General features: G+C 38.6%; 1 protein-coding gene across 1 annotated transcript in view; it reads right to left on the minus strand.

Moving 5' to 3' along the window:
* Positions 1-15,862, minus strand: part of TM9SF2 (transmembrane 9 superfamily member 2) — a 49,271-nt gene extending 33,409 nt beyond the window's left edge. Inside the window, exons 1-2 of the mRNA XM_016203837.2 lie at positions 15,554-15,862; positions 2,630-2,697 (exon numbers count right to left, since the gene is read on the minus strand). Of these exons, the coding sequence (XP_016059323.1) occupies positions 2,630-2,697; positions 15,554-15,721 (236 nt within the window). The 5' untranslated portion in view covers positions 15,722-15,862. The remainder of the gene's footprint in view (positions 1-2,629; positions 2,698-15,553) is intronic.
* Positions 15,863-16,522: the final 660 nt, after the last annotated feature.

A 16,522-nucleotide genomic window follows, 5' to 3' on the forward strand; every position in this document is an offset into this window, starting at 1 on the left:
TTAAGTAATGGGGGAATAACTGCCCAACCCTGTTGGAAAACTTCTTGCCCCACCCTGTGGAGTTTCTACAGCCTGAGGCTCATTAAGAGACTGTGAATAACAATCAGCTTCTGGGTGCTTTATCTTTGCCTAATTTGCTTCTGGACCCGAGCTTGGGAAAGCAGACCCTGGTGCACATCTTGGTCCTTTCCAAACACATTCAGCCCCAGCAGAGGGAGCCACAAGCTGTGGATTGCGGAAAGCTTCAAACAGGCAAGCCACAAACAGTGTCTGGCATTGGCCTGCACCAGAGATCATCCAAAATATGGAGAGTCCTAGCAGATCTACCTAACACTTAGAAACAAATTCAAAAGGGCATGCAAAATGGGGAGACCAAAAAACAAGCCTCAAGTGAAAGAATAAGAGAATTCTTCAGAAAAAGAGATAAATGAAATAGAGATAGCAATCTATAAGATATAGAGTTCAGAATACTGATCATAAGGATGCTCAACATCATGAGAAAAGATATGGAAACTATGAAGGAAATTAAGAATGACACAGTAGAAATATAAAATACATTGTAAGGAATAAACAGCAGATTACAGGAAGCTGAGGATTGGATCAGTGAATTAGAATACACTGTAGAAAAAAAACTCAGACAACCAAAAAGAAAAAACAATTTTAAAAAAGGACAGTTTAAGGGAGCTATGGAACAACAGGAAACATAACAATATTTGCATCATAGGAGTGCCAGAAGATGTAGAAAGTAAGCAAAAGTTAGAGAACCTGTTTGAAGAAATAATGGCAGAAAACTTCCCTAACCTGGTGAAGGAAAAAGCCACAAGTTCAGGAGGCACAGACAGTCCCAAGCAAGAAGAACCCAAAGAGGCCCACGCCCAGACACATCTTAACTTGAATGACAAAAATTCAAGACAAAGAGAGAATATTAAAGGCAGCAAGAGAAAAGCAATCTGTTACCTACAAAGGAGCTCCCATAAAGCTGTCAGCTGACTTCTCATCAGAAACTCTACAGGCCAGAAGGGAACGGAATAAAGTATTCAAAGTAATGAAAAGCAAAGATCTGAAACCTACAATACTTTATCCAGCAAGGCTATCATTGAAAACAGATGGTGAAATAAAGAGCTTCCCAGACAAAAAAAGGCTAAAGGAGTTTATCACCACCAAACCAGCATTGCAAGAAATGTTAAAGGGGCTGCTCTCTTAAGAAGTTGAAATAAGAGAGAAAGAGAAACACAGGCATAAAGAAATAATATGGCAATAGATATGTACCTATCAATAACCTTAAATGTAAATGGATTAAATGCTCCAATCAATAGGCATATGGTAGCTGAATGCATAAGAAAACATGACCTAAATATATGCTGTCTACAAGAGTCCCACCTCACAACAAAAGACTCACATAGGCTTGAAGAAAAAAAAAACTTCTCGAGGACTTTAAAGGAGAGATCAACAGGAATACAGTCATAGTAGGGGAATTAACATTCCACTGACTTTACTAGACAGATCTTCCAGACAAAAAAATCAATAAGGAAACAGTGATTCTTAATGACACACTAGATCAGATGGATTTAATTGACATTTACAGAACATTTCACCCCAAAGCTGCATAATATACATTCTTGTCAAGTGCACATGGGACATTCTCAAAGACAGACCACATGTTAGGACAGAAAAAGTAGTCTCTACAAGTTCAAGAAGACTGAAATCATATCAAGCATCTTCTCAAACATTTACACCCATGGAATACTATGCAGCTATAAAAAAGGATTCCTTACCCTTTGAGACAGCATTATGGGACCTGGCGAGTATTATGCTAAGTGAAATATGCCAGTCAGAGAAAGACAAGTATCCCATGCTCTTACTCTGTGTGGATTCTAATAAACAAAATAAACAGATGAACAAAATAGATCTAGAGACGCAGAAGCATGGAACAGACTGACGAATCTCAGAGGGAAGGCAGGGGTGGGTGGGTGGGGAGAGATTAACCTAAGAACTTATATGCATATATGCATAACCATGGACACAGACAATAGTGTGGTGAAAGCCTGGGGTGGGGGGTTCAAACGGGGGGACATCTGTAATACTTTCAACAATAAATTAAAACATTTTAAAAAATGTGTGTGGGAGGGTTATTATTAAAAAATTTAAAGGTGCCCGGCCGGGCATGGCTCAGCGGTTGAGCGTCGACCTAGGATCCAGGCGATCGGGGTTCGATTCCCGGCCAGGGCGCATGCCCGGGTTGCGGGCTAGGCAGCCGATCAATGACTCCCTCATCATTGATGTTTCTATCTCTCTCTCTCTCCCTCTCCCTTCCTCTCTCTGAAATCAATAAAGATATATTCAAAAAAAAAAAAAAAATTAAAGGAAACAAAATGGCTTTTGGTCCAGTCAGATGAAAAAGGAAATCCATTGTTTTAGTTGGTGCTTCTATTGTATTGCAAAGGGACATAAAAAGATCACATTTTACATCTTAATAATAAAGACTACCCATTTAAAAATGTTTTCAGGCCCTGTAAATTTTTAAAAGCATGTAAATTTATCCATAATTTTGGAGAAAATAAAATTCTAAATGCACAAAATTCTGATGAATCGCATAAAATTTTATATAAAAACCAAGCTAAAAACTTACGCCGTATATTCATAAGGAAGAACAGATTCCACTGAGTCAAGCCTGTTCACGAATAGCTCTATTTCAGCCTGAAAACAAGGAAACACATAATTAGAATATAAACAACTGAAGATCAAAACTTAAGTAATGCTTAGGATTTTAAAAAAATTTGACATGCTTGAAATGTGAATTATTATGATATCCAACCCACTTTAAACAATTATTTTATAAAACCATTCATTAAGTGAGATTTATATACATTTAAATTACATCAAAATAATTTTTAGAGATGCAAATGTCTCCAATATTTTCTAAATGCTTTTTAAGTTCTAAAATTTCTATAAAATTAAATAAGATATTTTAATTAAATCATTCACCACATCAATATAGATGTTTTTAAAAACCTGGTTTGCAAACTTAGTATTTCATTCTGCAGCACACACAAAATTTTTATTTTTTAAGTGATTTTTTAAAACATTCTCATTGCAATCAAGACATGCTTCTAAGTAGGTAAGAAATTTCTAGATCACCTAGAGTAACAATAGAATCCCATGCACTTGAGTACTCTTAAACAAACAGGAGATGGACAATGACTACATAGCATAACTTTGGGGCTGCTTTGATCAATTTCAGAATGCTGAACTACATGGTAATAACAGCAAAGAAATTTACAAGACAAGATCAAGTTCAACAATGGGGGAGGGAAAGAAAAGCAGTATAAGCTTCCTAGAAAATATGGGCTAATTTAAAGCTACATCTTCCTACTGAAGCTCTCCAAATTTCTCCAAGGTGTATTTCAGGTTCTTTCTTCCACAGAACCCAAAACACACGCACACTCTCTCAGTAGGGGCTCACTGCTATTCATGACAGAATTCTTTAGTAGAAGAGGCCAGTAAGTAATTTGTGTGATAAACAAAAAAAATTAAATAGGAGCTGTTTACTAGGGACAAGTTACTTTTACAGAGTTAATCCGCTATGGCTGCCTCTGGAGTCCGTGATTATGAGGCTCCCTGGAATAGCATAAAGCCACATTTGTCACTTTCATCTCATTCACTAGTGCTGTCAGCCATCCTCTATACTTAATATCCCAAAGCAAGAAAATATATTGATGTACAACAAGCAAATAATAACACTGCCATGGGAAAAGCCACAAAACATAACAGGAAAGAAGTGTACAGACTTGGGCCAGTTTGCCTGGGTTCAAATTCTACTTGTGTGACTTTGGTCAAGTTATTTAACAATCTGTTTCCTCATGGGTGTTTCAGTTCTCTTATCTACAAAACAGGGGTAACAGTATTTACCTCATATGGGGTATTGATGAGTTAACACTTCTAAAGTACTTCATAGATAAATAAAACCAAATAAATTTTATGATATTCAGAATTGGGAATGCCTAAACTGTACTGCTTATTCACTAAAATGCTCATTCAATATTCATGTTGTAAGATGGAAGACAAAACATTAGCCTTTATATACAGTACTGAACACAGTGTCATATGCAACCCCTAAACTTCTACTCAAATGAAATAACTCAATGGCAACACTATCTCAAACACACAAAGAAAATGTGTCTCTTTGCATAAAATATTCAGGACTACATCTGGTCATTTTAGCTAAAAAGATAAGCACTATAACATGCCTGAACACACAAATATATTAACTGTTGTGAAGGTAAAATTCCAGTTGATAGCTTACTGACAAAATAATGTTCACTAATTATAATTTTCACTGCTTTGAAGATACATCAGAATCCAAAAGCTCTATTTCATATATTTTAATGATGACTGAAAGGTCTCTAATAAGCTAATCCAGTTCACATCTCTATATTTCTCTATAGAAAAGAATGTAGCTATTATAATTCTACACAACTTTCTATGTTTTGAGTTTCAAAATCTGGCGAACCACATTTTCACCACATAAGCTAAACCCCTTGTGCTACTATTAAGCATATTCCTTATTCTCAATTTTGTACAGTACAAAGTGAGTCAAGAACAGGGACTTTGAGCCAGGCTGCCTGGGTTCAAATCCTGACTGCCATTTACTAGCTGTGTGATCTGGACAAGTTTACTTCCCTGTGCCTCAGTTTTCTCATTTGTAGAATGGAGGTAATACTAATCCCTGTTTCAAGAGTTCTTTGGGAAGATTCAAGAACAGCCCCTGGCACAAAGTACTATGTAAATGTTTACTATTATGTAGTAACGTCCAACAGAACTTTAAGCAATGAAGGAAATATGTGCACTGTCAAATATAATAGCCCCTAGATACACAAGGCTATTGGTTACTTAAAATGTGGTTAAAGTGGCTGAAGGATTGAATTTAAAATTTAATTTTAATTACATTTAAAAGTCACAGGAGGCTAATGATATAGTATTAGTATAGTAACAGAAAAGTATAAAATACTGCTTAGTATCTCTTCATACACTTAACAATTTAGTCACTACAGTCTTTTCTTTACCTAGAAAAATAACTCTAATGTTAGTCTATCCCAGGGATTGGCAAACTTTTTCTTAAAGGGCTGGGGAGTAAATATTTCAGGCTTTGCAGGACTCACAGTCTCTGCTATTGCAGTGCAAAAGCACCCATAAATGGTACATAAGTGAATAAGAATGGCTGTAGCCCAATAAAACTCTATTTATGGGCACAGAAATTTGATTTTCTTAGTTCAAGGACCCTACAAAATCAGGCAGCAAGCTGGATTGGACTCCTAGTCCATTCTTGCCCTTGGTTTTCTAGGTACTTTTCAATGTTCTTTAAATTCACATCTTAGAGAACCTAAAACAGGGCACTGGGTTCAAAGAACTCATGTTATGTGAAAAATTTTAGAACACTGTTCAAGGGCATATAAATTTAGGGTAAAAGTTTCTTCCATTTCTACCCAATGGATGAGGCAAGAATTCTGCTTAGCCTATGATGTTCTCTCTGAAGTTTCAAGGTACTTCTTCACGCTACAGGATTCTAAGACACAGAAAAACCCTATTCTCATTTTCTGACTTCTCTCATATCTCTAAGCCTAAATCTTTCAAAATGGAAAGGTCTTAATCTTTTGAATCATCTGTCTCCTTGATCATGCCAGTTGTTTTTCTTGGGACCTTGCCCTACCCGCATACCCTTCTTAAAAAGTATGTGATTGAGAATTACAGGCAAAATTCAAGGGCTAGGCATTAAAGTTTCACATAGGCATATAGAATGACATTGTTACTTTTCATTAGCTTTTCTGGCCAAAAGCATAATTCTTCAATGATATTTTTCATCTCTTTCCTATGTTCTATAACTGATACCTTAGAGCACATCATCTAAAAATGTAATTGTTGTTTTCTCCAAATATACTTTCTTAACTTATTCATGACCAAATTAACATCAATTTTTGTTCCTTCATATAACTTTAAGAGAGCGCCAGGAAATACATTCCTTTTATTTTGGGTTACACACAGGAGCTTAATCTATGAAACATTTTAAGTTCATTCTCTGCTAAATTTAAGATCCAAATTAGCCTCAAGCACCTGTCCTGGAAGTCTGTTTTCCCCATAGATTTATTCTCTACCCCACTCTGCCCATAAGCTAACCCACACCACTTTAAATTCCAATTTAATCTTTAAGAAAAAAAAAAAAATCTGCCAAAACTTCAGAAATCAAACTCACTGGCCTCCTGCAAATAAGTCTACTGCAAGTCTTTGAATAACTCTACAAGTCAGGAAAATTTCTCTTCCAGAAACCATGCTAGTCTCTTGTTTATATAACTTAGAATCATTTTAACTGATTACTACCACACTTACTCCATTTTAGTCTATAGCCCAAAGACCCATACACCCTTTCCCTCCCTATTTTCTTATTTGTACGTTATTAGTTTTTAGCCATCTTCTTGGCATTTTATGTAATATTAAATCCCCATTAAATTGACCTTATCTGTCAACTTTTCCTGATCTGGTGAATAGCTTTGAGTTCGACTCCTAATAACAAAGGTGCTAATGCCCAGCAAGCATATGTTTTAGCTTTGCTTTGTGATTTATAAGGATGTCCACAAGCCATCAAGGGCTGTCCCCAAATTTTCCAAAATAGCAAAATCCAAAAAACAATTTTTCTCATGAAACTTTCACCTAAGAACAAAACTAATTATAACACACAGCACATAAATAGGAACCACGACTTCAGTTTGGAGGCAGCACTGCATCAGACTGCTAGGTTCATTGCAAATCCTAAGTCTACTCTTAATAAACATGAGCTCTTAAGCAAGTAATAATTTTGAATGTGAGGAATGAATTAGGTAATAATAAAACAGAAACAACACAGAAGCTGGTCCATAGTTGGTATGCAACAACTGAAAGTTAAATGACTAATAAGCATAGCTGTTACCTATTATTTTAGAGAAAATAGACACTACTGAATCTGAACCAGCATTAGGATAGCCTGAGGGTTTCCGTGAGAGGCCCTCCCTCTTCTCTTTCCATTGAAGAGCACTGAGACAGTCTGCTTCCCGATCTACTGTTTATGCCTATTCATACCCTCTTCTCTGCTCTAAGTCTAGGGAAGAGGAAGATAATTATCAAGCACAATGCTCATAACCTTCTGAACTAGGGATTACTTGCTCTACGTTAAGAAAAGAAATTAAGTTCAAAAACTGGACTGCTGCCTCAAAGAAAGTAAACTCAACTGTTGCTATTACCACTTTTAATTTCTGCTGCTCTCAGTCCTCTACTTTTCTGACTTCTTGTCTCTTTTGACACTTTTCCACACTTATTCTTATAGGAAAGTTAGTGTATCATAGATATCACCACTAAATTATGGACCTATTTTTGTTGTTCAGTGAACTAATCAAAACACACCTTGGATATTCAGTTCATCTGGGCTATTTTTTTTTTTTTTTTAAATCTGTTCAGATTTTATTTTATTTTTAAATATATCTTTATTGATTTCAGAGAGAGGAAAGGAGAGGAAGAGAGAGAGAGAGAAACATCAATGATGAGAGAGTCATTGATCGGCTGCAGCCCACAACCTGGGCATGTGCCCTGCCCGGGAATCGAACCCCGATCTCCTGGATCCTAGGTCGATGCTCAACCGCTGAGCCACCCTGGCAGGGCTGGGCTATTTTTGTAGCAGTTTCATTCATCCTTCCTTTTTAAATATGAAAATTTAAGAATTATCATCTCACTTAAAACATGCTAAGAGATGTAAATTAAAAGTAATAATAACTTTAACATAAAATAGAGCAATTTACAACATCTGTAAATATGCCACATTTACAATACTCTGTTTTAAATATTGATCCTTATAGTGAAACAAGAAAATTTCAAAAGTAATAAGGATGGGATCCTCGTAATATGGCAATATAGCAAATGTTAAAAATTGAGAAAGGAGAAAGGAAATGAGATACTAATGAGTTTATGTGGTTTCGATGAAGGGCAAAAGTACACTACAGACATCATGACATTCATCCCTAAAAAAATATAAATTCAGCCCTGGCCCGGTGGCTCAGATGGTTAGAGCATCATCCTGTACACCAAAAGGTTGTGGGTTCAATTCCAGATCGGGGCATATACAAAAGACAACAGATCAATGTTTCTCACATCAACGTTTCTCTCTCCCTCTCTTCTTTCCTCTCTCTCTCTACAAATAAATAAAAAAAGAAAACATATCCTCGGGTGAAGATTTAAAAAACACACACAAAAAACACACATACACAAATACGGAAAAATATAAACTGTTAATTCTAGGGGCTAGGTGAATATACAGATGATCATCATACTATTCTTTCAACTTTCCTGAATTTTGAAAAATTGTCACAATTAAGAGTTGGAAAGCCTGGATGGTGTGGCTCAGCAGTTGAGCATCAACCTATAATCCAGGAGATCCTGGTTTGATTCCCAGTCAGGGCACATGCTCGGGTTGCGGGCTCGATCCCCAGTAGGGGGCATGCAGAAGGCAGCTGATCAATGAGTCTCTCATCATTGATGTTTCTCTCTCTCCCCCCCCCCCGCTCTGAAATCAATAATGACATATTAAAAAAAAAAAAAAAGAGTTGAAAATAGAAAAGGCTTTAAAGTTGAGAGCAGGCTTTTAGTCTTACTATGAAACAACAGAAGCCAAATCAAAGCAGTAAGAAATAAGGTGAAAGAGTACACTTTACAGTGGAAAAATGTTTAAGCAGGAAAGTTGACTTCAAAAGTATTAAATAGGGGGAAATTGTAGAATTTGCAATGTATGTGAAAACTAAAGAATATTAACAACAACAAATCCTGAGAAACCAGAAGAAATTCAATCAGCACATTTATTCAATACCATGTCCTGTACCAGACATTGTGAGTGATATAATACAAATACATCAATACTTGCTTTCAAAGAATTTATAATCCAGATGGGGAAACAAGGCATACATCTGAGAAAGTAAAAGTGACAAAGCTATTTTTATATTCTTGGGGCACACACTACATCTCTATGGGATTTAATTTTATTACTAAAATAGCAATGTGCTACGAGAGGACAATATTTGATGAATTTTAAGGTCACTTTCCTCTCTAAACTTCTTTATTCCTCATCCAAAAGTTAAGTGCATCTCCTTCTGGAAATCTGCCTTAACTAGAGGGCCAACTCCAAAATATTACTAACATAACTTGAAAGAACCTTAAGGGTTACTTAGTTACTTCACAATCCTGCTTTCAAAATGTCCCAAACTGAGTTATTACAAGCATGAAAAGTTGTTACAACATTAAACGTTTTGAGGAAGACACGGATAAGTCCTAAATTAAGACTATAAATTCTAAAGAAAAACTTACGCCATAAAAACTTTATAATGGAAATAGTTTGATTTAATTTAGAGTTCTAAGTCCATCTCCTTCCAAATGTACAATTTTATTTCTAGTCCTAATCTGTCCATTTTACATCTGATCCCAGCTTTGGTCACAACTACACTCTATATTACTGCCTTAAGGCACACGGGGCCATGCCACAGGACTGCATTTCCCCCCCTATTTCTTTGTTCCTTTGTTTCTGCTTTTATAATCTTACCTCACTGTCATCACATCTGTCCCACCCCACACCTACAATTAGTTTTCAACACAGAAAGAAATCTCAGTGAAGAAATTTGACTTCGTACAAGGATCAAAGCAAATGACTAGTGACAAAAGGGTTTGAGATCCCAAGGCAGAGCTACAAAAAAGAAAAACTATAAAAATTTCCACTGTTAAATACTGAAGTATTTACAGTGGCAAAAATTCTGAAGAAGAAAAATCTTAAATCAGACAATAAAAATGGTGGAACACACAAATGGGTATTCATGAACTTTGAGTTATCTGACCAGCAGTTATGTGACCTACCTATGTATTCTTGAGAGGGTTACTATGTCTTACCCAGCTTCAGTTTCCCCATCTAAAAATCACAACAATTATAATACAAGTGTTGTTTTTATACTTGTATTACAATTGTGTGTCAGGTTAATACAAGTGTCATCTTAATCATTATTATTATTAGCAAAGGGCAATCAGTAGGTTTGACAGTTGAGAATAACAAGAGCAAAGAAAAAAAATTTCACAAATTTCCTTCAAAGTCTTTCATGGATACTTAATTTTAACGGCAACAGAGAATCTCCTTGTAGAGCACACTCATAGTCGCTACAATTAACTACGACACTTACTGAGTGGACACTGATATAAAATTGCAAAGAAGAATAGGAACTGGGCTCTAAGGCTGATAACACGGACCAGTCTCTAGACTTACTTGTGTCTGTGTGATTATGTTGAGATGTGGGATGTGGAGCACGTCTATGGTTTTGTTTCAGGTGTTCAAGAATAAATCTTTGGAGGAGCTTCCCTTTGTGGAGAGCCAAAGACAGCAACACATTGTTATTATTATTTTAATCTCCCTTTACCCGAGAATATGTTTTTCACTGATTCTAGAGAAAGAGGAAGGGAGAAAGAGAAACATCGATCAGCTGCCTCCTGCATGCCCCCTACCAGGGATCAAGCCTGCAACCCTGGCATGTGCCTGGACCAGGAATCAAAATCAGCAACCTTTAGGTGCAGGAGACGGCGCCCAACCAACTGAGCCACAGCCAGGGCTCTTAACCTTTTTTTAATCCTCAAATCAGGATATGTTTTTACTGATTTTTAGAGAGAAAGGAAAGGGAGCTCCAGTGGCACAATCAGTTAGGGCACGGTACTCATAGAGAGAAAAGGGGAGGGAGGGAGAGGGAGAGGGAGAGAGAGAGAGAGAGAGAGAGAGGGAGGGAGAGGGAGAGAGAGAGGGAGGGAGAGGGAGAGAGAGAGAGGGAGGGAGAGAGAGAGGGAGAGAGGGGGAGAGGGAGAGAGGGAGGGAGAGAGAGAGAAACATAGATTGGGTTTCCCCTGGTACTGCACCCTGACCAGGATCAAACTTGCAACCTAGATATGTGCCCTGACCAGGAATTGAACAAACTAACCGCCTTTCGGTGTATGGGACGACACTCCAATCAACTGAGCCACCTGGCCAGGGCTAAACATACCCCCTTTAAAAAGCTACTAGTGAGTATATTTGGTCATTTTTTCTTACTGGTCAGGAAAAAACAGCTTAATCTTTCCTCTAAGAACATGACTGTACATCAAATAGTGAAAGAGTGACAGATGTTTGGTGAGTTTAGTTGTTAGGTCTGAATTCATGTTGACAAATCAATAATTACTTGAAAGTTAAAAGCAGCAACAATGAATTGCTCACTAATCTTCAGCTATCAGAATACCACTGAGCACATTGAAGACTCACTCTAAAGCTGAACAGCATGTGGCAGCTAACTGAAATAGCCAAAACTTTTACAAGTCGATTAGAACTGCACATTTTATCCTGTGAAGATTTGTTCACTTCTGATCAGAGCTTTATTCTACTTACTGCAGTCAACTTATTGTTCCCTGATTTAATAAAGTAAAATGGATTCTAGAGGAAAGAAATACCATAGTTCAAAACTTTATTACTCTGGTTTCAAAAACTGACAAAATAAGGCAAATAAAAAACATAAGACAGAGAAACCTCAATAGCAATGAAAGTAATGCTAAGTGAAATGTCAGTCAGAGAAAGACAAGTACTACCATATGATTTCACTCACATGTGGAATCTCATAAACAAAATAAACTAACAAATCAGAAACAGACTCATAAATAGAGAACAGACTAAAAGCTGTCAGAGGAGAGGGGAGTTGGAGGCTGGGTGAAAAAAAAGTGAAAGGATTAAGCAAAAACAAACAAACAAACACACACCAAAAAACCCAAACAACTCATAGACACAGACAATAGCATGGTGATTACCTGAGGAAAAGGGGGTAGGAGGAGGTAGAAGAGGGTTTGAGAAGATAAGTGGTAATGGAAGGAGACTTAACTTGGAGTGGTAAACACAATATAATATATAGTTGATGTATTATATAAATGTACACCTGAAACATATATAATTAATCAATATCACCCCAATAAATTCAATTAAAAGTGTTTTAGGTACCATCACAAAGCTATTTAGTTGATATATAAAAATTTTAAAATACTGTGGAGACACGAAATCATTTAGCTAATGGCACTGTAAGTCAAACCTATCTTTCTTAAAAGAACCCTTGTAACATTAATAGAGCTATAAAAGTGTTTCTTGCTTTTAACCTAGTAATTTTATATTTGGGAATATGCAAGTAATTCCTACTAAATACATTCTAGCAAAGCTGTTTATAATAGAGAAAAATTGGGACCAATCTAAATGCTCTGCGAGCAAGAAATGGTTAAGCAAACCATAGTACATAATAGAATGAAATACTATATAGTCAATAAAACCAATAACAATGTGCACTATTCATATGTACGTGCATGTAATGATGGCAAGCTAAAAGAAAAAAAGTAACCCATTTATGAATGCTAATAAAGATTATAAACCGGCCAAGATGGCGTGGCTCAGCAGTTGAGCATCAACCTATGATCCAGGAGACTGAGGTTTGATTCCAGGTAAGGGCACGTGCCAAGGTTGTGGGCTTGATCCCCAGCAGGGAGCATGCAGGAGGCAGCCGATCAATGAGTCTCTCATCATCGATGTTTTCTCTCTCTCTCCCTCTCCCTTCTTCTCTCTGAAATCAATAAAGACATATAAAAAATAAAAAAAGATTATAAATCAGAAGTCAGAGCAATATAAATAGAATTTCATGTTCACTGAACTTCTGGTTCTCTGCCTCTAAACTGAACATAAAATAGTTTGAGAGGTGAAAATGACCAAATCCTTTTGATTGTCTCTCTCTCTCTCTTTCTGTGTGTGTGTGTGTGTATAGTGTGAGCTAAATGCAGGACATGAACTTTACAGTACATATAGAGACTATGCTACATAGGCCCTGGCCCAGTAGCTTAGGTGGTTAGAGCATCGTCCCAATACACCAATGTTGAGGGTTTGAGCCCCAGTCATGGCACATACAAAATCAACCAATGAATGCATAAATAAGTGGAACAACAAATCGATGTCTCTCTTCTCTAAAATTAATTTTTTCCAAAAAAGACTACATAAATTATATTTATGTTGAAGATATCCATATCTGTTTCATCTATACACTTATGTTTTATATCACAATTATGATAAATATTGTACCTAGCGTCTAAGAAATGTATAATACCTTTCAAGGGAAATATATAATAAGGAAATATGATTATCCCTGTTACAGGAAAAACTGATGCAAATTATCAATAACCTGCCCAGTTCATGCAACTCCTGATTCCCTACTCTAACAGCATCTTCTGGAAACAATTACTCCCATTTCTAATTTTTTTAAATAGACTTTTTCAACATTTAAAAAATTTTTATTTTATTTTATTGATTTTAAAGAGAGGATGGGAGAGGGAGCGAAATAGAAACATCAATGATGAGAGGGTAACTGATCCACTGCCTCCTGCACGCCCCCTGCTGGGGATGGAGCCTGCAACCTGGGCATGTGCCCTGACCAGGAATCCAACCTTGATCTCCTGGATCCTAGGTTGATGCTGAACCACCGAGCCCTGCCAGCTGGGCCCCGTTTCTAATTTTTAAAATAAGTCCCTTCAGCTTTTCTGAATAGTGTACACAAGACTGTTCTTAACAAATATGAAATGGATGAGGAATAAATTAATGAAATGTTAAACTGTTTAAGAGAAGAAATATTAAGGTTCACTTCAAACTCCCTATAAGAGTTAGTCAAATAGTAGGAAAAACAAAAACTGCTAAAAGTATATCTCTCTTCTCATCAAAGAGTTGTTTCCATTGACCAAGATCTGAAAGCAGCTGGCAACAAAGATGAAGCCCAAACATTTCAGTAAAATGTGCCTTGCCTGTTTTATCCCTATACCTTTGAAAATTAAAAATCCAAAAGGACTCTCTGAAATTAGCCAAAAGTCAACTAAGAAGTAGCTACTTAAAGAGGACCTGTTGAGAAAACAAAAATCATCTAACTGGCAGACCAGCTGTAAATTTCACTCATAATCATTTTCTGAAGTCCATCTCAAATGTCACTTCCTCTCTGTAGCTTTCCCTGAAGACTCCAATCCACAGATGTTTCCTCATTTCTGTTGTAGGGCACCTTGGACATATATCTTCAATAGCATATCAGATTTCTATAATCTGTTGAAATACTTATGCCCTTTACTTTGAGGTTCCTAGAAGACAGATACATTTTTTGTCTCTGAGGCACTAGGAATACAGTACACGATTGCTGTTAAATTTAAATTTACCACATACTAGGTTCTAAAGGCTGGTTACTAAAATATTTAGTGGAAAAGCCAGTCTGCTTGTGAGACTAGCTTTCCCTTCCACTTGGAAGCACTACATCCTTTCAGTCAGAACGCTTCTTACGCTACAAAGTATGAGAGCTAGTTTCAAGGGCTAACTATTGACTTGAGTAAACCTTAAAGATCCTGAGACATTTTCAGAGATCCAAGTTTTAAACAGAAACTGTAAAATGCTATGAAAAATTTAATAGTTTCTTTAATGCCCTAAAATAAGCTCAGTATTAACAGCTACAGTAAAGCTGGCAGTAATAAACACCAGCTTTTAAAAAAATAAAATCAAACTTAATAAACAAACCTATTTACAGACTGTGAAAGCTTGCTAAACGATTTGAATTGTCAAAATTATTAATGGTTTCAAAGAGATCCTCAAGCCCAAAACGTTGTTTTACCAACTTAGAATAATTGTGTATATCATTATGGCCTTTGTCAAATAATCTAAAAGGAGTTTACTTTTACTTATGTCTCTTTTGCTAGCAGTTAAACCGAAAACCTTGAGTGTGAACGCCTTAAAAGAGATTAACGTTTTCAAGACTTGCTGGAAGAAGAAAACGCCAGTTTCTCCTGACGTCTGCTCCTTTTAAGTGTTTAAAACAATCTCGGCAAAACTAAATCGCAGGACCTTACATATTTTTGTATATTAAAATTTTCTTTTTACACTTAAAAGATAGAAATTAACTGATTCAACCATCACAGCAACTCTTGATGAATGCAGTTTACGCGGTTCAGGGTGTTATATCCCACAAACGAACTAACTGTTAAAGGTGAAGTTCAATGACCAAAGCCCTATAATGAAACAGGAAGCAATGAAATAAAAAGTTACTGGAAGACCTGGTCGTCCACTTGCTCGGACTGCGTGACAGCGCTGTGAGCGATGACTTTCACTCACGGGACGCTCGCTGGCGTGTCGCACGCATCCGACTCCAGGACAGCGCCGTACACACAGTCCCTGTTCCAGGAAAACCGAACACAGTTGCTGGTGCAACCTGGCCCGCCAGGCGGGAGACGAGCCTGAGGCCCGGAGTCCTCCAGAACCTAACCCCGCACAAGGGCCATTCCAGAGCCTCGGACCCAGAGCGGGGCCAGCCCCGGAGCTACGGGAGACACCTGACCCCACCCACTGCTACGCCCCCTTCCCCTCGGACCCCATCTTCCAGGGCAAAGGGAGGCGTCCCCTTCCGAAAGTGCACCCGGAGGTCCACCAGGTCTCACCGACCTTGCACTCGTCGCTCTTTTTGTCTTCTTCGCAGAAGTTGACCGGTGCCAGGCCGGGCAAGTAGAAAGCGGCGCCCGGACGCGGGCCCTGGGCCGCCCCCAGCAGAAGTAGCAACAGCAGCCACCGCGGCCACCCAAGTGGAGGGGACGCCGACATCCTCGCGCTCATGATGGCTGTTTCGGGAGAAGGACAGACGAGCCGAAGGGGTGAAAGGGGAATGAGGGGCCGGGAGCCTCGGAGACCACGACAAGGCGGCCCAAGTAGAGGGAGGCCGGCCCCGCGACGGACTGTTCCGGTTGCGATGAGAGGCACCGCCGATCCCGCAACAGAAACCGAACCGGACCTCGACAGAGCATGCGCAACGCCGCCTGCACATGCTCAGTGAGAGCAGCCGCCTAGCGCCCCGACGAGTTTCCGGGAGGGAGCGTGGAGGAAATCCACTTTCCAGGTTTTCAGCTGGCCGGCTGGGTAGCCGCTGGGAGAGAGGTCCCAGCGCTCAGGTTCCCATTCCAAGTTCCGATCTAGAGCGCCCTTGGAGCGCGGTGGAGCAGGCCCGCTTGCCTGGCGCGCCCGGCTTGTTGCTTTGTCTCAACTTTCCTTAAACATCTTGAAATTCCCTCACCGCGCTGCCTGCAGCGTGGCAACCCCTGTTACGGAGTTGGTGCTCCAGGGAGTACTTGCTCATAGAGGCGGAGTTGGTGGCGGAAAGAAGTTCCGGGGAACAGCTGGCTGGGAGCAGGAGAAGGAAAGAAAAGGGGGAAGAACGAGCCTTAAATCCTCGCTCCCACAGACAGCTGCTCCGAGCTGGCAGCACGGACGCTTCCCAGCAACGGAGGCAGTGGCGCATTCCTGAGTCGGACAGATTGTTTGCACAGAACAAACCAGACCTCTTTAAGAGTGAGTGAAAAGAGACAGAAAAACGGGAGGAGGCGAGTAGAAGCCAGTGTTGACGCTTTGCAGAGGAGGACA

Source organism: Miniopterus natalensis, chromosome 2 (assembly GCF_054644295.1).
Source record: "Miniopterus natalensis isolate mMinNat1 chromosome 2, mMinNat1.hap1, whole genome shotgun sequence".
NCBI classification, from domain to species: domain Eukaryota; kingdom Metazoa; phylum Chordata; class Mammalia; order Chiroptera; family Miniopteridae; genus Miniopterus; species Miniopterus natalensis.